At 41.1% G+C, this 22869-nt stretch overlaps 1 protein-coding gene across 2 annotated transcripts in view; it reads right to left on the bottom strand.

Moving 5' to 3' along the window:
* The window catches only part of LOC104767741 (proline-rich extensin-like protein EPR1), a 36019-nt gene that overhangs the window by 1326 nt on the left and 11824 nt on the right, over window positions 1-22869 (bottom strand). Inside the window, exons 3-4 of one of the 2 annotated variants that reach the window (XM_019241401.1) lie at window positions 7626-7634; window positions 251-577 (exon numbers count right to left, since the gene is read on the bottom strand). In XM_019241401.1, coding sequence (XP_019096946.1) covers window positions 251-577; window positions 7626-7634 — 336 coding nt within the window. Of the gene's footprint in view, window positions 1-6; window positions 578-7625; window positions 7635-22869 lie in introns of those variants that run through there. The other variant, XM_010491721.2, reaches the window with a different exon arrangement.

A 22869-nucleotide genomic window follows, 5' to 3' on the forward strand; every position in this document is an offset into this window, starting at 1 on the left:
TCAACTCTTTACATTGATTAAGCGGGACACTTGAAGCCAGGGGGTGGAGTTTTTCCACAGTCGAGAAGAAGCTCAAGAGCAATGGGGAGAATGAGGTTGATGTTGAGAAGTTTGGCTTTAATAGTGGTACATAAACATACGGCTGCGTCTAGGTCAAGTAAGCCTCCCAAAACTGGACAACACTCTTCCTTGGCGTGGCTTTTCCCAAGCCCGATGTGAATCAAACCTCCAAGAACGTCCACACACGCTCCTAGCTTCAACGTGTCAATTGGGCAAGTCTCGGGAATAGGAGGAGTTGGTGTTGGCGGCGTTACCACAGGTGGGGTTGGTGTTGGCGGTGTCACGACGGGTGGTGTTGGTGTTGGCGGTGTCACGACGGGTGGTGTTGGTGTTGGCGGGGTTACGACGGGTGGAGTTGGTGTTGGTGGTGTTACGACGGGTGGTGTTGGTGTTGGCGGTGTTACGACTGGTGGAGTTGGTGTTGGCGGTGTTACGACGGGTGGGGTTGGTGTTGGTGGTGTTACGACGGGTGGGGTTGGCGTTGGTGGTGTTACGACAGGTGGAGTCGGTGTTGGCNCGAGGAGGAGGAGAACGAGAAAGGAGAGGTTCTGAGTGCGAGACCCCATAATTTTAGAATGAGGGTTTGGGTTTGTGAAAGGAGTGAGTAAGTAAGATAAATGAGTGTATGTGTACCCTTTTTATAGAAAAACTCATTTAAGATTTTTATTTTTACAAATAATACTGTATGTAAGCAACTGTGATTTAGTTGATTGAAATTAAATTTGATTAAGCACGTTATGTCACTTGGTTACAAAAAGAAAACAAAGGGTTGTACTCATCACATTCCTCAATTGGCATTATATTTGTCTTCTCCATATTTTTGAATTTTAATTGGGCTTTAACGAAATATGAATTTATATACAACAGTATTCTTTCTTACAAAAATTTGATTTTTTTCAGGGGATTGTTTTGCTTTGTAAATTTATAAATTTTATAAATTTTATAAATTTATATCTTTGTGTTAATGTTTTAAGGATAGTTTTATAGCTTCGTCCACTTACATGTCACAATGATCATTTAGTGTAATACTCCAGTACGTAGTCAATCAAGTAGCTAGTCCGAAGAGTGCAAGTTCAGCTCTACTATACCTTTGAATCCATAACCTTCTGTTTGGAAAAAGAAAATTCACGCGTTGTCCATCCACCATAGATAATTTTATACTAAGTGTTAGTTTTATTTGAATTTCTCCGGCATACTCATATACTGTATGGTTAATTAAGTCAATAATTATTTGTTTAATTATTGTCTCATATAATTATTTGTTTCGAAAGAAGCATTCATCAATATAGTGTATGTTAACGACAGAAAGATCTCGATTGTGAAAATCTCATGTATACCAAAAAAATTATTGTTCGTATTTGCCTATATGGTCAAAAGTTAGCTTTTTTTTTTTTTGAAAAATGCAATCAACTTCTAAGAATCATATCTTGCGCCTATTTTTTTTCCTCCTACATCTCAGATCAAATTTGGCTAAAATATAAAATATCGTGAAATCAACGCGTGAATCAGCTAGAGAACTGTCCCGACATACATAAGCTCTAGTCTATTAACATTAGAGAATGCCTACTCTATAATTAAGCGTTTAGTATAGTCAGTACATTATTATTGATATACAAATGTTTTAGAAAACTTAGACATAGTCATATTTGTAATTAATGGATGAAAACAATGGGAACAACCAAATGTTTTTGTAATGTAATGGCCAATTGGGTCGACAATTTAAGAAGGGACTTTGTCATTATTATTTGACTTAAAAGACACCTCCCATTTCTCAATTTTGATAAGATATAATTAAACACATCGTTCTCACTCTTTTTTTCTTGTTCCTTGCGAGGTAGGTCCATTTTTTTTTTAATAAGGATTTTAGGCAATTTCTTTTGGGTGCTAGTTTGTGTCTCTACCTATACAAATAAGAAAAGAGAATCAGTTTTGGTAAAAATCCCCAAAAATATATAAAAGATTGATAAATCTTCAAACCAAGTTGTTGGGTTTCATTAGATATATTAGATTACATGTTGTTAAGTTTTCATTAACTGATGGAAAAAAGCTATACCCCCATCACTTTCCGACCGAAACTATATGTATAGAAGATGTTATCTTAGTGCCTTAATTATCAACTCTTGAAATGATTGAATGACGTGTGTATGTGATAGATGATTCTCTTTGTAGTTTTGTTCATATTATTATAGTTGTATATGAATCTAATAGTACTGTTTCTGATTAATGGTTAGTGGTTACAATATTCATTTTATTTTCTATATTGACATTTTCGCAAAATATAATCTGACCTAATTTTTAGTTCAGTTTATAAAATAATACTGTGAAAAATAAATAGAGCTATAAAACCTACTTGTATAATTAAACAATAAAACTAAATGTACCATAATTTTTTCCTTCAAATTTATTTATATATATGGTGAAGAAAACAAAATAAAGTTATGGACGCAAATTATAAGCTGGCGGGTAGAATTTGGCTGGTAGTAAAAACAGTGTAACCCGTGAACTCTGTCACTTTTGAAGATTTAGTCTTAAAAGAAGAAAAAAAAGGAATGGATAATGTGACGTTATGAATGAATCTCATGCATGCATGTGACTCTCACCATTTGTCTCTTTGTTTCCTCTCACAACCACGACAATAATTGTATAAAAAAATATATATACTAATGGTCGTCTGCGTACTGAGTAGTAGAGAAAGAAGACGAGAATAAACTTTCTTCTTTGTATTTCTCCTTTTTCACACATTTACAACGTCTGCCCATGGGCTTATTTTATGCAACACGATCGATATTCGAATTCGACACTTGTCTACCTTGTCATCATTTCATAGGGCTAGGTATAGCAAAGAATCAAATCGATTGCTAAGCACGAGGTTTAGTTTTCTTAAATCTTTTCTTCTAAGGGGCAATCAGAACTTCACATGCTTTGTGGTGTGAGGTGAGAGAGAAGAAAGTGACGTGGCTGAGCATTTGCTTGGGTTTTGTCTTTTACTTTGGGCTTGATGAGATGTATAAAGTTGGGCCTGAATCTACTTCGATATGCTTTAGAGTGAATTTGCGCATGAGATTGGTCATTTTGTAGGGATGCTGCAAGATGATTTTTCGGAGATCACTCGTCCTAGTACTTACTATTCATTAGTGCTGCTATGATCATATCTATTAGTATATCCCATAAAACCGCATATACCATTTTTTGAAGACTCGAGGATCATTTCATGTGTCCCCCACTTAAATAGTGTACTGGTTTATTAGTCACTTTAGAAGTGCTTCCAAACTTGAAAAACAAGACATAACCATGTTCGAAATTTTTTTGATCCCGAAATCGTGTTAAGATAAAAAAATCCTAAAAGCTTTTAAGCGTCAAAATTTGGTCTCCAAAATAGTCCAATGGTACGGAGATCCATTGCCTTTCCAGAAGCTCTCTTGGGGTTTCAAAAAGGTATTATCGGTCACGTAGATCCTCACGGTATGAAAGTTACGACGTTTATGTATGTCATAGCGTCATGTGAAACAACCAAAAAAAAAGGGAGGGATGCAACACAAGAATTTTCTAGGAGGTCACCAATCCTAGTACTAATGAGATCCTATGCAATCGCATATATTATTTTACAAGACTCAAAGGATCATTCGATATGGGTCCCACTTGATATGTGGACCGGTTAAATCACCTTGGACATGCTTCCAAACACGAAAAACAAGTTATAACCATGTCTGAACACATTTTTTGATCCCGAAATTGTGTCGCCCAAGCATAGAAAAAAAGGGAGGGATGTAACACAAGGAATTCCCCAGAGGCCACCCATCCTAGTACTACTTTCGCCCAAGAGTTAACTGCAAAGTTCTGATGGGATATGGTGCATTAGTGTTGGTATGATCGCATCCATTATTATATCCTATGCAATAGCATATATCCTTTTCTGAAGACTCGAAGGATCATTTAATGTGGGACCCAATTGATATGTGGACCGGTTAAGTCACATTGGACATGCTTCCAAACTAGAAAAGCAAGCCTTAACCATGTCCGAACATGATTTTTTGCTTGAAATCGTGTCGCGATCACAAAATAACCTGAAAAGCCTTTGAGCTTCGAAATTTGGTTATGAAAATTGTCTAATGGTACGATGACCCATTGCTTTGCCATAAGTTATCTTGCGGCTTTTCAAAAAAGTATTATGGGTCGCGTAGGTCCTCACGGTGTGAAAGTTACGACATTGTGTATGTCGTAGCATCTTGCGAAATAACCAAAAAAAAACGGGGGAGAGATGCACCACAAGGAATTCCTGGGAGGTCACCGATCCTAGTACTACTCTCGTTCAAGCGCACTTAACTGTAGAATTCTAATGGGATCTTGTGCATTAATGCTAGTATGATCGCATCTCTTAGTATATCCCATGCAATCACATATATCCTTTTACGAAGACTCAAATTATCATTCAATGTGGCTCCCACTTGATATGTGGACCGGTTAAGTCACCTTGGACGTGCTTCCAAACTCGATAATCATGTTTGAACACGTTTTTTTTCTCGAAATAGTGTCGCTATCACGAAAAACCCTAAAAGCCTTGAAGCGCCAAAATTTTGGTCCCAAAAATAGCCCAACGTTATGGTGACCCTTTGCCTTGCCAAGAGTTCTCTTGGATATTTTCAAAAAGGTATTATGGGTCACGCAGGTCCTTACGGTGTGAAAGTTATGACGTTGTGTATGTAAATATCGTCATGCGAATCAACTAAAAAAAAAAAGGAGGGATGCAACATGAGGGCTTCTTTGGAGGCCACCCATCCTTGTACTACTCTCGTCCAAGCACACTTAGCTGCAGATTTCTGATGCGATCTGGTGCATTAGTGCTGGTATGATCGCATACATTAGTATATTCCATGTAATCACATATATCCTTTTTCGAAGACTTTGTGGATCATTTTATGTGGGTCCAACTTGATATGTGGACCAGTTAAGTCATCTTCGAGGTGCTTCCAAACTCAAAAAACAAGCTGTAACCATGTTTCGAACACATTTTTTGATTCTGAAACCGTGTTCGGATCACAAAAAATCCGAAAAGCCGATAAGCGTCAAAATTTGGTCTGGAAAAGAGTCCATTGATAGAGTGATCCATTGTCTTGCCAGAAGCTCTCTTGGGGCTTTTCAAAAAGGGATTAGGGGTCGTGTAGGTCCTCACTGTGTGAAAGTTACAACATTGTGTATGTCGTCTTGCAAAACAACCAAAAAAAAAAAGGAGAGATGCACCTTGAGGACTTCCTGGGAGGTCATCCATCCTAGTACTTACCTGCAGAGTTCTGATGGGAAACTAGTAAATCTCTTAGTATATCTCATGTAATCGCATATATCCTTTTACGAAGACTCAAAGGATCATTCAATGTGGCTCCCACTTGATATGTGGCTCGGTTAAGTCACCTTGAACGTGATTCCAAACTCTAAAACAAGCCATAACCATGTTAGAACACATTTTTTATTCCCAAAATTGTGTCACGATCACAAAAATAACCTCAAAAGCTTTTAAGCGTCAAAATTTGGTCAAGAAATTAGTCCAAAGGTACGATGAACCATTTCTTTGCTAGAAGCTCTCTTGCGGCTTTTTAAAAAAGTATTATGGCTCACGTAGGTCCTCACGGTATGGAAGTTACAACATTGTGTATGCCGTAGCGTCTTGAGAAACAACTAAAAACAAAAAAAAGGGAGTGATGCAACATGAGGACTTCTTTGGAGGCCACCAATCCTAGTACTACTCTCTCTCTCAAGCACACTTAACTGCGGTGTTCTGATGGGATCTGGTGCATTAGTGCTGGTATGATCACATTCATTAGTATATTCCATGTAATCGCATATATCCTTTTTCGAAGACTCAAAGGATCATTTTTGTGGGTTCCACTTGATATGTGGTCCGGTTAAGTCATCTTGGACGTTCTTCCAAACTCGAAAAACAAGCCATAACCATGTCCGTACACATTTTTTATCCCAAAGTTGTGTTCAGATTACAAAAAAACTTGAAAATCCATTAAGCGTCAAAATTTGGTCTAGAAAAGAGTCCAATGGTAAGGTAATCCATTTTATTTCCAGAAGCTCTCTTGGGGCTTTTCAAAAAGGTATTAGGGGTTGCGTAGGTCCTCACGGTATAAAAGTTACGACGTTGTGTATGTCCTAGCGTATTGTGAAACAACCAATAAAAAAGGGGAGGGATGCAACACGAGGACTTCACGGGAGGCACCCATCCTTCTAGTACTCTTACCTAAGCACGCTTAAATGAGGAGTTCTGGTGGGATCCGGTGCATTAGGGCTAGTATGATCGCATCTCTCAGTATATCCCATGTAATCACATATATCCTTTTACGAAGACTCAAACAAATAATTCAATGTGGCTCCCACTTGATATGTAGACCGGTTAAGTCACCTTGAACGTGTTTCCAAACTCGAAAACAACTCATAACCATGTACGAACACATTTTTTTTATCCCAAAATTGTGTCGCGATCACAAAAATATCCCCAAAAGCCTTTAAGCGTCAAAATTTGGTCTAGAAAATATTCCAAAGGTACGGTGACCCATTGCTTTGCCAGAAGCTCTCTTGCGGCTTTTCAAAAAAGTATTATGTGTTGCTCAGGCCCTCGTAGTGTGAAAGGTACGACATTGTGAATGTTATAGCGTCTTGCGAAATAACCAAAACAAAAAAAGGGGGAGAGATACACCACGAGGATTTCCTGGGAGGTCACCTATCCTAGTATTATTCTCGCCCAAGCGCTCTTAACTGCAAAGTTTTGATGGGATCCGGTGCATTAGTGGTAGTATGATCGCATCTCTTAGTATATCTCATGCACTCACATATATCCTTTTACGAAGATTCAAAGGATCATTCAATGTGGCTCCCACTTAATATGTGGACCGGTTAAGTCACCTTGAACGTGCTTCCAAACTTGAAAAACAAACCATAACCATGTCCGAACACAATTTTTTATCCCAAAAATTTGTCGTGATTAAAAAAATAAACCCAAAAGCCTTTCAGCGTCAAAATTTGGTCCTGAAAATTGTCCAAAGGTACGGTGACCCATTGCTCTCTTGCAAGTTTTCAAAAAAGTATTATGAGTCGCGTAGGCCCTAACAGGATTTTGCCTTCATATCTTAATGGGCCGAGCTATCTCTCCTCTCTCAAGTCGAGCTAACTGACTTTGACATCAGCGTTGAACGTGCTGACCGACTACAGTACCAACAAGATACACCACGAGGACTTCATGGGAGGTCACCCATCCTAGTACTACTCTCTCCCAAGCACACTTAGCTGCAGAGGTCTGATGGGAAATGGTGCATTAGTGATGGTATGATCACATCCATTAGTATATCTCATGCAACCACATATCCTTTTTCGAAGACTCAAATGATATTTTATGTGGGTCTCACTTGATATGTTGGCAGGTTAAGTCACCTTGGACGTGCGTCTTAACTATGTTCGAAACAAGCCATAACCATGTTTGAAACATTTTTTGATCCCAAAATCGTGTCTCCATCAAAAAAAAAAACTGAAAAGCCTTTAAGCTTCAAAATTTGGTCCGGAAAACAATCTAAGGCACGGTGACCCATTGCCTTGCCAGAAGCTTTATTGGGGCTTTTCAAGAAGGTTTTATGGATCGTGTAGGTCCTCACGGTGTGAAAATTATGATGTTGTGTATGTCCTAGCGTCTTTCAAAACATCAAAAAAAAAAGGGAGGGATGCAACAAGAGGACTTCTCAGGACGTCACCCATCCTAGTACACCCTCAACCAAGCTCGCTTAACTGTGGAGTTCTGATGGGATCTGGTGCATTAGTGCTAGTTTGATAGCATTTGTTAATATATCCCATGCAATCCCATATATCCTTTTCCGATGACTCCATGGATCATTTGATGTGGGTCCCACTTGATATGTGGACTGGTAAAGTCACCTTGGACGTGCTTCCAAACCCAAAAAAACAAGCCATAACCATGTCCTGACATGTTTTTTAATCCCAAAATCGTGTTAAGCTCAGAAAAAAAAAACCCGAAAAGCTGTTAAGCATCAAAATTTTGTTTCGGAAAATTTTCCAACTATACGGTGACCGTGCCATTAGAATACCTCTTGAAAAGCCCCAAGAGAGCTTTTGGCTAGGCAATGGGACCCTTGGACTATTTTCGGGACCAAATTTTGACGCTTAAAGGCTTTTATGGTTTTTTTGTGATCCCGACACAATTTCATTTTTTAAGTTTGGAAACACTTCCAAGGTGACTAAACCGATCCACATATCCAGTGAGACCCACATCGAATGATCCTTCGAGTCTTTAGAAAAGAAGATATTCGATTGCATGGGATATACTAACAGATGCGATCATACTAGCACTAACGCACCGGATCCCATCGCTACTATGCAGTTAAGCGCGATTGGGAGAGAATAGTACTAGGTTGGGTGACCTATCGGGATGTCCTCGTGTTACATCCCTCTTTTTTTTTTGGTAGTTTCGCAAGACGCTAGGACATACACAACGTCATAACTTTCATACCGTGACGACCTACATGATCCATAATACCTTTTTGAAAAGCCCTAAGAGTAGGAAAGGCAATGGGTCTCTATACCATTGGACTATTTCGGGACCAAATTTGGACGCTTAAAGGATTTTCAAGATCAGAAATTGTGTTCAGACATGGTTATTGCTTGTTTTTCGAGTTTGGAAGCCCATCCAAGGTGACTTAACTGGTCCACATTAAATGTGGGACCCACATCAAAGGATCTTTAAGTCTACGGAAAAGGATATAGCGATTGCATGGGATCATACCAGCACTAATGCACCAGACCCCAACTGAATTCTACAGTCAAGCGTGCTTGGCAGAGGGTGGTACTAGGATGGTTGGTATTTTGGGAAGTCCTCTTATTGCATCCATCCTTTTTTTTGGTTGTTTCGCAAGATGATACACAATGTCGTAACTTTCACACCGTGAGGACCTAGAAAACCCATAATACCTTTTTCAAATGCCCTAAGAGTGTTTCTAGCAAGGAAATGGGTCCTCGTACCATTGGACTATTTTCAGGGGCAAATTTTTACTCTTAAAGGCTTTTCGTGCTTTTTTTTTATCATGACACAATTTCGGGATCAAAACTGTGTTCGGACATGATTATGGCCTTTTTATCGAGTTTGGAAGCACGTCCAAATTGACTTAACCGGTCCACATTTAGCATGGTACCCACATCGAATGATCCTTTGAGTCTTCGGGAAAGGATATGTGCGATCTCTGGGATGTGATCAGAGTTCGCATAAACGATACCAATGGTAGGTGGACCCCTTTCCTTGCCATAAGGACTCTTGGGGCTTTTCAAAAAGGTATTATGGTTCGTTTAGGTCCTCACGGTGTGAAAGTTATGATGTTGTGTATGTACAATCGTCTTGCGAAACAACCAAAAAACAAAAAAAGGGAGGGATGCAACAAGAGGCCTTTCTGGGAGACCACCCATCCTAGTACTACCCTTGCCCAAACACGCTTGAATATGGAATTCATATGGGATCTGGTGCATTAATGCTTTTATGATTGCATCCGTTTGTATATCTCATGCAATTGCTTATATACTTTCTGAAGACTCAAATGATCATTCGATGTTTGTCCCACATGATATATGGACTAGTTAAGTCATCTTGGTCAGGCTTCCAAACTCGAATAACAAGCCATAACCTTGTCCACACACATTTTTTATCCCAAAATCGTGTTGCGATCACAAAAAAAAAACCGAAAGGCCTTTAAGCGTCAAAATTTGCCCCCAAAAATAGTCTAATGATACAAGGACCCATTGCCTTGCAAGAAGCTCTTGGGGCTTTTCAAAACGGTATTATGGGTCGTGTAGGTCTTCGCGATGTGAATGCTATGAAGTTGTGTATGTCATATCGTCTTGCGAAATAAGCAAAAAAAAAAAAAAAAGGAGGGATACCAATCCTAGTACTACCCTCGCCCATGCGCGCTTAAGTGCGTAGTTCTGATGGGATCTGGAGCATTAGTGGTGATTTGATCACATCCCTTAGTATATCCCATACAATCGCACATATCCTTTCCCGTAGACTCAAAGGATCATTCGATGTGGGTACCATGCTAAATGTGGACCGGTTAAGTCAATTTGGACGTGCTTCGAGACTCGAGAAACAAGCCATAATCATGTCCGAACACAGTTTTTGATCCCGAAATCGTGTCATGATAAAAAAAAAACACGAAAAGCCTTTAAGCGTAAAAATTTGCCCCTAAAAATAGTCCAATGGTACGAAGACTCATTGCCTTGCTAGAAGCACTCTTAGGGCATTTGAAAAAGGTATTGTGGGTTGTCTAGGTCCTCACAGTGTGAAAGTTACGACATTGTGTATTTACTATCATCTTGCGAAAAAAAAAAAAAAAGGATGGATGCAATAAGAGGACTTCTCAAAATACCACCCATCCTAGTACTACCCTCTGCCAAGCACGCTTGACTGCAGATTTCAGATGGGATCTGGTGCATTGGTGCTGGTATGATCCCATGCAATCTCTAAATCCTTTTCCGAAGACTTAAAGATCCTTCGATGTGGGTCCCACAGGTTATGTGGACCAGTTAAGTCACCTTGGATGGGCTTCCAAACTCAAAAAACAAGCAATAACCATGTCCTAGTACTACCCTCGCCCATGCATGCTTAAGTGCGTAGTTCTGATGGGATCTGGAGCATTATTTGATCACATCCCATCGGAAGTGATGCGTGGGATATACTAACGGAAGTGATCATACCAGTAGCATGCTTGGGCGAGAGTAGTACTAGGATGGGTGACCTCCCAGGAAGTCTCTGTGTGACATACACAACGTCATAACTTTCACGCCGTGAGGACCTACGCGACCCGTAATACATTTTTTGAGAAGCCCCAAGAGAGATTCTGGCAAGGTAATGAGTCTTCGTTCCATTTGACAACTTTCGGGACTAAATTTTGACGTTGGAAGGGTTTTATGGTTTTTTTGTGATCCAGACACGATTTTGGGATCAAAAACTGTGTGTGGACATGGTTATGTCTTAATTTCCACGTTTGGGAACCCGTCTAAGGTGACTTAAACGGTCAACATATCAAGTGGGACCCACATCGAATGATTCTTTTAGTATTCGGAAAAATATATAAGCAATTGCATGGAATATACTAACGAATGTAATCATACCAACATTAATTCACCGGATACCATCAAAATTCTATAGTTAAGCGTGCTTGGACGAGAGTAGTTCTAGAATGGGTTGTCTCTCGGGAAGTCCTCGTGTTGCATCCCTCCCTTTTTTTTGCTTTTTAGGAAAACGATAGTACATACACAACATGTAACACCAGCGAACCAAAATTTGGGATATCATGGGTGTGTCGAGCGACACAAAGCGTGGTGTCGATCGACACAGTGTTCGGCTGGTTCAACCGGTTCGATTTTTATTTCTCCGATTTGCGTGGTTGGTTTAAGAGAACCCTAGACTCGATTATTAAAAAGAAAAATCGACTTCTTCCACTTCCTTTAGCCGTTTTCACACTTTTAGAGAGAAAGAAGAGTTTTCCAAATAAGCGTTTTTGAGTTTTTGGAGATCTTTTGTCCTGTGAGTGAGTTCTCTTCCTGGAGAGTGTTGATCCATGGCTAGAAACGTGGTGGGAAGGTTGTTTTGGTGTTAGCTTCGTCGTTTGGGCTTAAATATCGTTGTTTGGCAAAGGTGAGTGTAACGCCCCCGAACCACCGTACGGACAGACAGGACCACGGACGGCACCGAGACGCCACATGTCTGGGAACCGCATCCTGGTGGTCCGGTTGTGGGACGGAAGCTGCAGTTTCCCGACCAGTCCTCCGAGACGCGACTCCGTCCGCGGCTGAGGTTCACTTAGGCTTTGCAACCCTTGCGTCCCACGCGCGTATTGTTGACCCGGACAAGGCCGAGTACCATTTGCAACTTGCCATGATTTCCCCGAAAACCGAATATATATTACTTTAATAATTTATTACATTGAAATTAAATCATCAAAGCAATATACATAGATAGTCGCATAATTTTACAGAAATCATTTAGGAAAATATAGGGTTTTACAAAGAACACAAAAAACCCTGTCCGGTACCCTAATGTTTGCTCCAGCTCTAGACTCACTTAGGCTCCCTGCAAGACAAAATAATATCATGAGTAATCTAAGATTACTCAGTGAGCCTGGGCACCCCTTTCCTAAACAGGATTCTACTTCCCCAACCCAACTACCCCAACAGGCAAAGAAAACAAGCAAGGTAAACAAGCCAGCAACAATCATAGCAACGCAACAGAAACAGTAGCGGAAGCAATAAACAATAACCAGGCGAGAGAGGTTAGAACGACACGACTCAACTCGGACGGTCTAAACTCGCTATTCACAAAGAAAGACGACTAAAGGGAACAAGGACTACTCGGCCACTTTAGACTCTTAACTCATACACAACTCGCAAAGACGACTAGAATAAAACAAGGGACACTTGAAATACTCTAGACTCTTTCACCTAAGGGCCCTCGATAATCTGTTCCGTTCCACAACATTTCCCATGCCGAAACCACAAAGGTAACCAGCATGAGCCCACACAAATGCTACATCGTCATGTAGCGGTCACGCTAGTAGCTAGCTAGCCGTGACATTGTCCCACGCGAGTGGTCATCATGAACTCTCGCGAGACAAACCACATTTGGAACGGAAGATCGACTACTCTATTCTAGCTAGGACTCAAGAAACAAATTCGAGAGACTTAGCTAAAATACACCGAACAACTCAAGCAAGAAAATCAAGCATCACAAGCAAGAAAATCAAGCAAGAGAACATGCAACAATCATCAAGCAACAAGAATGACAATTCATGCAACTTAGATTGTTCTACAAGCATGCAACCTATTCACGCAACTTAAGCAATTTAATGCAACAAGTTCAAATATGCATGCAAGCCAGTTTTTAAGCGATTTAACCCATTTAAATCCTTTAAGTCCATTAACACATGCAAGTGAATTTTAAGCGATTTAACCAAGTAAATCCTTTAAGTCCATTTACGCATGCAAGCTAACTTCAACCAGTTTGATGCAATAAAATTGCAAATAAACTTCACCAATTTAATCATGCATGCAACCGATTTTAAGCAAGAAATATTGCAAGTAAAATCCTTCAAACTCAACCATGCATGCAAACCCTTTTGTCTAAATTTTAAGCAAGTCCAACTTACTTTAAAATGCATCCAAGTTCATTTTCGCATGGTGATTCCTAGCTCAAATTCTATGTACATTTAAACATGAATTTAGCATGAATCCTACCATATTTCGCATGCATCAATTTAAACTGATTCTAACATGAATATAGTCTAAATGCAACACGCAAAGGAGTATGTGCAAGGATCTAAAGATCAATGCAGCACTCCACACACAATTACCGCAGAACTCACCTTGGTACATCGGAGGATGATTGGACTTCACTGCACCGCGGATCAGACAACTCCCCTTCTGGCGTCCAACAACGTCTCCACAACAACCCTTCCTCAACTCTCTCCTTGTCCGCAACCGCGTTTCCCCCCTTGTCTCAACAGCTTCACCCTCCGAACACTCTCCTTTCTCTTGGATTTATGAGCAAAAATTGCAACTTTGAGTGTTTAGGGTTTTTGAAAAATGAGAAAAATGATCTCATGAGCCATATATATAGGTCGAGCATCCCCCTCTCTTCCCTTAGTGCGTTTTGACAAATGGCAAGCATGAGCTTGCATGTAGCGCGTGTAAGCCAATCGCCCGCCACTTGGCAAACATGAGCTTGCATGTGGCGCGTGAAACACACTGTCCCTTGCATGAAATTTGATTGGCCCAAATCATAGAGACACAATGATTATGCCACCACTAACCGTTTGTTCTTCAGCAAAAACTGCACTGTCCTACCGTCTGGTACATACGGCATTGTTCGGACATCTCTCGTCCATGGGTCGGTCTCGATCCGGACTGCATTTGGTTCCTACGGACTCCCTCGATCTTTTCTCGGACAACTCTCGGTCCTTTCTCCCTACGGTCCTTCCTGTCCCTTCCGACACTTCTCGGACCGTACTGTCCTTCCTGGTACTTCTCGGACCGTACTGTTCTTTCTGGTACTTCTCAGACCATCTCTTCCGCGTACACAGTTTTCTGCGTAAACCACCAACTCCCGATCGGTCTTAAGGTCTCGATCGTACATCCGGCCACTTTGGTCTTGGCTTGGCCATTCTCCAACTCGTGCATTTTTCCTCGGACTTCCTTCGGCCTTTATCCTTTGTTTTTCTTCCTCTTCCTCTTTAAGTCTTATCCGGGCCATTTCCTCGAACTTTTATTTTTGGGATTTCTGCCCTTAGTGAGGGTCACTACAGTGAGTGCATGACCATGGATTATCCAAGCTAAGATCTCAGTTTTCTGTGATTTGTGATATAATTGTTTTCTTGTGAGCTCTATGCGTTTTTCGTTACTCTTGGGAGACTCGTTCTAGATTTGGTTTGCATGTGCATTTAGATTGCATCTTCTTGATTTTCTTGATAGATTCTGTTGAAGTTATGCATCTAAATTTTGGTTGTGAAATGTTGAGGTGAATACCAGGGTAGATCGTTTATGCGATCTCTGATCCGTCCATTTGATCTATTGCATGTGGGGTTAAACATTGATAGTTGTTGTTTTATGTGTTCTTTAAGACCATAAACTTAAGTATCAATTGCTGGATGGGCTTAGTGTGTGGCATTTGCAACAAGAGGTCTGACTAGCCATAAGCGCACTAAGATTTGGGATATGGTTCCGTCTCAACATGCAACCTTGACCTTGTTCTTGTGTTGCATATTGACACGAAGAGCTCGGTGAACTTGGTTTGCTACCTTGGCCGAGGCTGTCTACACGACGTTGTGGTTTATGTGTTGTACCGGTTTCATGCCTTTGTGGTTGGAATGCGGGTGTTCAAAATGTAGTGGGGTGGAAGGCAGCATATCCAGGCCCTAGTAAAACTTGTTTAAAACTTATCTTTTATTCAAGTTTTGCATGTTGCATTGATTGCTTGCTTATGGTTATTTGCTTGTCTTATTATCTTCCGCATGCTTTGTCTGATTTTTTGTTGGTGTGTTGATTGAATCCTGACATCTTGGGATGGGATGAGAATCTAATCTTCTGCAGGGACCCCTGAGACTCACTAAGTAATCTTAGATTACTTATGATGATATTTTGTCCTGCAAGTAACCGTTAGAGGGAAGCTAACAGGCTTGTTGGACGATAGGAGGCCGAAGTAGTTTTTTTGTGCCTTTGTGTAATGAAAGAGAATTATGTTTTATATGTCAAAAATGTATAATCTTTTTGGCTCTAGGCCTCGCCATAAACTCGAAAAGTCCTTTTGTTAACTTTGTGAAAATTTTTTTAATGAAAGAAATCGGTTTTATATATTCGTGAGTACGAGTAATGTCTGATAATAACTTAGTCCAAGTCGGCTCAACACTTGAGCATCATGAGGTTTGGCAAGCCTAAGTGATTTCTAAACTGGAGGGAATAACACCGAGGGACTGGCTAAGGGTCTAGATCTGTTTTAGAACCTTGGTCGGATCGTTGGTGACTATTTCTAAGTAGCATCTCAGGGCCGTTCTGGGCGTTTCCGGCCATATGACGGTTTGGGGGCATCACAATTAGTCTATTCTCTTGACCAAATTTGTAAGTTTAATGGCTTTTCTGGTTTTTTTGTGATCCCGACATAATTTCGAGATGAAAAACATTGTTCTGACATGGTTATGGCTTGTTTTTCGAGTTTAGAAGCACAGCCAAGGTGAATTAACCGGTCCACATAACAAGTATGACCCACATCGAATGATCCTTCGAGTATTTGGAAAAGGATATATGCAATTGCATGAAAATATACTAATGGAGGCAATCTCACCATCACTAATGCACTGGATCCATTCAGAATTCTGCAGTTAAGGGTGCTTGGGCGAGAGTACTAGGATTGGTGGCCTCCCTGAATGTCCTTGTGTGGCATCCCCCCATTTTTTTGGTTGTTTCGTAAATTGATATTACATACACAACGTCGTCACTTTCATGCCGTGAGGACCTACGTGACCCAAAATACCTTTTTGAAAAGCCCAATGAGTCCTCCTACTATTTTACTATTTTCGGGATCAAATTTTGACGCTTAATGGATTTTTGGCTTTTTGTGGTCCCGACACGATTTTGGGATAAAAAAATGTGTTCGGACATGGTTATACCCAACATCATACCTTTCACTCCATGAGGACCTACACGACCCATAATACCTTTTTGAAAAGCCCCAAGAGAGCTTCTGCAAAGGCAATGGTTTCTCGTACCATTGGACTATTTTCGGGTGCAAATTTATGCTTAAAGGCTTTTCAAGTTTATTTATTTTGTGATTCCGACATGATTTTGGGATAAAGAAATGTGTTCGGTCAAGGTTATGGATCGACATATCAAGTGGGACCCACATCAAATGATCCTTTGATTCGGAAAAGGATATATGTGATTGCATTGGATATATTAACGGATGCGATCATACTACCACTATGCACCGGATCGCATCAGAGCTTTGCAGTTAACCGTGTTTGGGCGAGAGTAGTACTATGATGGGTGACCTCCCGGGAATTCCTCGTGTAGCATCCCTTTTTTTTTTTAGGTTGGTTTGCAAGACGCTAGGACATACCCAACATCATAACTTTCACACTGAGGACCTATGGGACCGGTAATACCGTTTTGAAAAGCCCCGAGAGAGCTTCTAGCAAGGCAATTGGTCTTCGTACCATTGGGATATTTTTGAGACCAAAGCTTAAAGGCTTTTTGGTTTTTTTTGTGTGATCTTGACACGATTTTGTTAGCTATCGTGGGATTACCAACGGTTCGAGATGCTGACATTCCCATTAGGAATCCATCATGCAAACGCCCTCGGTTAATCCATCAACAGTTTTAGGGACAAGTAGCAACAAAATACAAATGAAACATGATATAATTAATGTCGAAGGGGGGGGGGGTAGTGTAGTGACCCTCACTACAGGGTAAATTTAAAATAAAAACCCATGACCAGAGGACCTGGAAAGGACTTGGAAAGAAGGCAAGAAAGCTAAGTTGAAGAACTGCCGAGGAGTGTCCGAGAAAATGTGGACGGTTCGATAAATGGCCGATGGCCGTTGCCGGACGCGTCTACCATTGAGCCAAAGGACGAATGATCGACGTAAAAGAGTTTTCCTTCGACGGATAATCTTAGAAAGACAAGAGAAGAAGAACGGTCGAGTTAGAATGAAGAAGGCCATGTACCGTACCATCTACCGTACCACGTACCGCGAAATGTACCGCATACCGCATACCTGAGATGTACCGCAAGAGTCGTCCGAGTCATACTGCAAGAGTCGTCCGAGTCATACTGCAAGAGTCGTCCGAGTCATACCGCAAGAGTCGTTTGAGACGTACCATATAGCCGTCCGAGGCGTGCCACAGATCCGAGACGTACCGCAGAGTCGTCCGTGACCATGCCGCAGAATCCGTTCAAGACCGTGCCGAGAGAAGGACGCTGTCAAGAGAATCCGATCGCTCAGTTCAAGAGATCGTCGGTTTTCTGTGAGTTCAGGCACATTTCACCTGACTAGATGGAGTCTAATGATTTCCATCTAGTGCACGGTTTGCATTGAGCCTATAGTTGCATTTTTACTTGAATTTCTTTCTTGATTTCTTGTTTAAATGCATGTGCTGTGAGGTTACACTCGTTACTAGTTCGAAATGTTCTAGTATCGGAGGTGGTAACTTAGTAAGGATACTTGTAAATTTTTAGCTTAAAAACCATAAAAACTCAAGTATCAATTGTAGAAGTCTTAATGCGTTAAGTCCGCGACAAAGTCTGGCTTGCGTATTAAAACTTGGGTATGGCTGTCCGTACCAGCATGCAGCCGCGTTCATAAATACATGTTCGTGAGTTGTAGGGTTGGCACAAAGATCTCGGAGGTTATTGGGCTCGCTACCCTGGCCGAAGCTGTCTACACGACGGTATGGCTCTAAGTGATGTTCCAGTTGCATGCCTTTGTGGCTGCAGCGCGGGTGTTCACAGCGGTATTGAGGAGAGGAAGCATACCGGGCCCATAAAATTAAAACTTGTTTAAAACTCTTTGTTTTTATTCAAGTTTATTGCTTTGTTGTTGATTGATTGCTTGCTAGATTTATTTGCTTAGCTCATTATCTTCCGCATGCTATCTCTGATTGTTTGATTGATTGATTGCTTGCTTGTTTGATTGTTATTTTGGGGTTTGGGGTTGGGGATTTTATTATTGTCCAGAAACCCTGAAACTCACTAAGTAATATTAGATTACTTATGATAAATATTTGTCTTGCAGGAAACCTTAGAGGGGATTAGAGGGCGTGGTGAACGATAGGAACCCAGAGTGTAGTGACCCTCACTACAGGGTAAATTTAAAATAAAAACCCATGACCAGAGGACCTGGAAAGGACTTGGAAAGAAGGCAAGAAAGCTAAGTTGAAGAACTGCCGAGGAGTGTCCGAGAAAATGTGGACGGTTCGATAAATGGCCGATGGCCGTTGCCGGACGCGTCTACCATTGAGCCAAAGGACGAATGATCGACGTAAAAGAGTTTTCCTTCGACGGATAATCTTAGAAAGACAAGAGAAGAAGAACGGTCGAGTTAGAATGAAGAAGGCCATGTACCGTACCATCTACCGTACCACGTACCGCGAAATGTACCGCATACCGCATACCTGAGATGTACCGCAAGAGTCGTCCGAGTCATACTGCAAGAGTCGTCCGAGTCATACTGCAAGAGTCGTCCGAGTCATACCGCAAGAGTCGTTTGAGACGTACCATATAGCCGTCCGAGGCGTGCCACAGATCCGAGACGTACCGCAGAGTCGTCCGTGACCATGCCGCAGAATCCGTTCAAGACCGTGCCGAGAGAAGGACGCTGTCAAGAGAATCCGATCGCTCAGTTCAAGAGATCGTCGGTTTTCTGTGAGTTCAGGCACATTTCACCTGACTAGATGGAGTCTAATGATTTCCATCTAGTGCACGGTTTGCATTGAGCCTATAGTTGCATTTTTACTTGAATTTCTTTCTTGATTTCTTGTTTAAATGCATGTGCTGTGAGGTTACACTCGTTACTAGTTCGAAATGTTCTAGTATCGGAGGTGGTAACTTAGTAAGGATACTTGTAAATTTTTAGCTTAAAAACCATAAAAACTCAAGTATCAATTGTAGAAGTCTTAATGCGTTAAGTCCGCGACAAAGTCTGGCTTGCGTATTAAAACTTGGGTATGGCTGTCCGTACCAGCATGCAGCCGCGTTCATAAATACATGTTCGTGAGTTGTAGGGTTGGCACAAAGATCTCGGAGGTTATTGGGCTCGCTACCCTGGCCGAAGCTGTCTACACGACGGTATGGCTCTAAGTGATGTTCCAGTTGCATGCCTTTGTGGCTGCAGCGCGGGTGTTCACAGCGGTATTGAGGAGAGGAAGCATACCGGGCCCATAAAATTAAAACTTGTTTAAAACTCTTTGTTTTTATTCAAGTTTATTGCTTTGTTGTTGATTGATTGCTTGCTAGATTTATTTGCTTAGCTCATTATCTTCCGCATGCTATCTCTGATTGTTTGATTGATTGATTGCTTGCTTGTTTGATTGTTATTTTGGGGTTTGGGGTTGGGGATTTTATTATTGTCCAGAAACCCTGAAACTCACTAAGTAATATTAGATTACTTATGATAAATATTTGTCTTGCAGGAAACCTTAGAGGGGATTAGAGGGCGTGGTGAACGATAGGAACCCAGAGTGTAGTGACCCTCACTACAGGGTAAATTTAAAATAAAAACCCATGACCAGAGGACCTGGAAAGGACTTGGAAAGAAGGCAAGAAAGCTAAGTTGAAGAACTGCCGAGGAGTGTCCGAGAAAATGTGGACGGTTCGATAAATGGCCGATGGCCGTTGTCGGACGCGTCTACCATCGAGCCAAAGCACGAATGATCGACGGAAAAGAGTTTTCCTTCGACGGATCATCTTAGAAAGACAAGGGAAGAAGAACGATCGAGTTAGAAGGAAGAAGGCCATGTACCGTACCATGTACCGTACCACGTACTGTGGACTGTACCGCGTACCGCATACCTGAGACGTACCGCAAGAGTTGTCCGAGTCATACCACAAGAGTCATCCGAGACGTACCATAGAGTCGTCCAAGGCGTGCCACAGATCCGAGACGTACCGTAGAGTCGTCCGTGACCATGCCGCAGAATCCGTTCGAGACCGTGCTGAGAGAAGGACGCTGTCAAGAGAATCTGATCACTCAGTTCAAGAGATCGCCAGTTTTCTGTGAGTTCACGCACATTTCACCGGACTAGATGGAGTCTAATGATTTCCATCTAGTGCACGGTTTGCATTGAGCATATAGTTGCATTTTTACTTGAATTTTTTGTTGATTTCTTGTTTAAATGCATGTGCTGTGAGGTTACACTCGTTACTAGTTCGAAATGTTCTAGTATTAGAGGTGGTAACTTAGTAAGGATACTTGTAAATTTTTTAGCTTAAAAACCATAAAAACTCAAAGTATCAATTGTAGAAGTCTTAATGCGTTAAGTCCGCGACAAAGTCCGACTTGCGTATTAAAACTTGGGTATGGCTANGCATGTGCTGTGAGGTTACACTCGTTACTAGTTCGAAATGTTCTAGTATCGGAGGTGGTAACTTAGTAAGGATACTTGTAAATTTTTAGCTTAAAAACCATAAAAACTCAAGTATCAATTGTAGAAGTCTTAATGCGTTAAGTCCGCGACAAAGTCTGGCTTGCGTATTAAAACTTGGGTATGGCTGTCCGTACCAGCATGCAGCCGCGTTCATAAATACATGTTCGTGAGTTGTAGGGTTGGCACAAAGATCTCGGAGGTTATTGGGCTCGCTACCCTGGCCGAAGCTGTCTACACGACGGTGTGGCTCTAAGTGATGTTCCAGTTGCATGCCTTTGTGGCTGCAGCGCGGGTGTTCACAGCGGTGTTGAGGAGAGGAAGCATACTGGGCCCATAAAATTAAAACTTGTTTAAAACTCTTTGTTTTTATTCAAGTTTATTGCTTTGTTGTTGATTGATTGCTTGCTAGATTTATTTGCTTAGCTCATTATCTTCCGCATGCTATCTCTGATTGTTTGATTGATTGATTGCTTGCTTGTTTGCTTGCTTGTTTGCTTGCTTGCTTGATTGATTGTTATTTTGGGGTTTGGGGTTGGGGATTTTATTATTGTGCAGAAACCCTGAAACTCACTAAGTAATATTAGATTACTTATGATAATTATTTGTCTTGCACGAAACCTTAGAGGCGATTAGAGGGTTTGGTGAACGATAGGAACCCGGAGTAGTTTTTTGTGTCTTTTGTAAAATCAAGTATGTTTTATTATGTAACCGATCTTTGGCTCTAGGCCTTAACTTCGTACACTATAATCTTTTTGGTATCCATTTTGTAATAAACTCCTTATATATTAATACATTCGGGTTTCTTTATTCGTACGAGTAGTAACTGATATAGACTTTGTCCAAGTCGGCTCAACGCCTGGGATGTCACAAGGGTTGCAAAGCCTAAAGGACGTCCCATGCGGTCGAAAACGCCACTGACGGACTGGCTAAGGGTCTTGATCTGTTCTCGAACCCCGGCGGGATCGTTAGTGAACATTTTCAAAGTGGCGTCTCGGGGCGGCCCGTGGCCTGTCCGGCCATAGAACGGTTCGAGGGCGTTACAGATAGTGGTAAAAAACAGCGAATAACCAATAAAACACAAATTACCAACATACGCGGAAAAAAATTGATGGACTACAAATGAAACACGATTTTATTATTTTTGAGGGACTACCGACAAAAGAGGAAAGACACTAATCTATGTCACTCAAAATACATCCCAAACTTGCTTTCAATCATATGTGGAAACGGTTATTTTGGGCATAGTTTTTACGGTAACATATTTGAGAAAAAAATCTTGGATGGTCTACAGTGACTTTAAAAAAAATTTGGATGGAGAGGAGCACTCCCTCTATGATTTAAACCATGTTGTGCCTTTGAGGATGAGAGACTTCCAAGACGTAGTAAGGCATTGTTCACTAAGTGATATGACGGCTCATGGACCTTTATACACTTAGTGTAATAAGCGTGAAGATGATGAGCTTATCTGTAAGAAATTAGATAGGGTTTTAGTGCATGATGCTTGGATTGATAAAATACCAAAAATTATAAGGAATTTTTGAGGTAGGGGGATGTTCTGACCATCTGCGGTGTCGAATAAAGATTGGAGTTAACAAACCTTGTTTTTTCAAGCCTTTCAAATTGACAAATGCTTTGATTCAGGACACCAAATTCCTGCCCATGTGAAGGATTACTGCGAAGGTATTGAGAGTCTATATCACTCTACTTCTGCAATGTTCCGATTCTCAAAGAAGTTGAAAGCTCTGAAGCCAATAATTAAACACTTTGTGATAAGCTAGGAGATCTAGAAAAAAACGAGAGAAGCTTTCGCACACCTGTGTCAATGTCAAATGGAGACACTCAACAATCCCTCGAGTTTGGTGATGAGAAAAGAGTCTGTAGCTTATAGTCGATGGTTGCTGGTTTCGGGAGTCGAAGAAAAAATTTTGAAGCGGAAATCCAAGCTCCATTGGTTACGGGTGGGAGATAGTAATAATAAGGTTTTATTTAAAGTTGCAAAGGTGTGGGAGGTAAAGAATGTGATAAAGGAATTTTAAATGTCCAGATGGTTCCTTAGTAGATACTCAAGAGGAGATAAAGAGAGAGTCTGAAAGGTTTTTTCATAACTTTATCGGTCACAAACCAGCTACT

The sequence above is a fragment of the Camelina sativa genome, chromosome 19, assembly GCF_000633955.1.
Source record: "Camelina sativa cultivar DH55 chromosome 19, Cs, whole genome shotgun sequence".
Taxonomy (NCBI): Eukaryota; Viridiplantae; Streptophyta; class Magnoliopsida; order Brassicales; family Brassicaceae; genus Camelina; species Camelina sativa.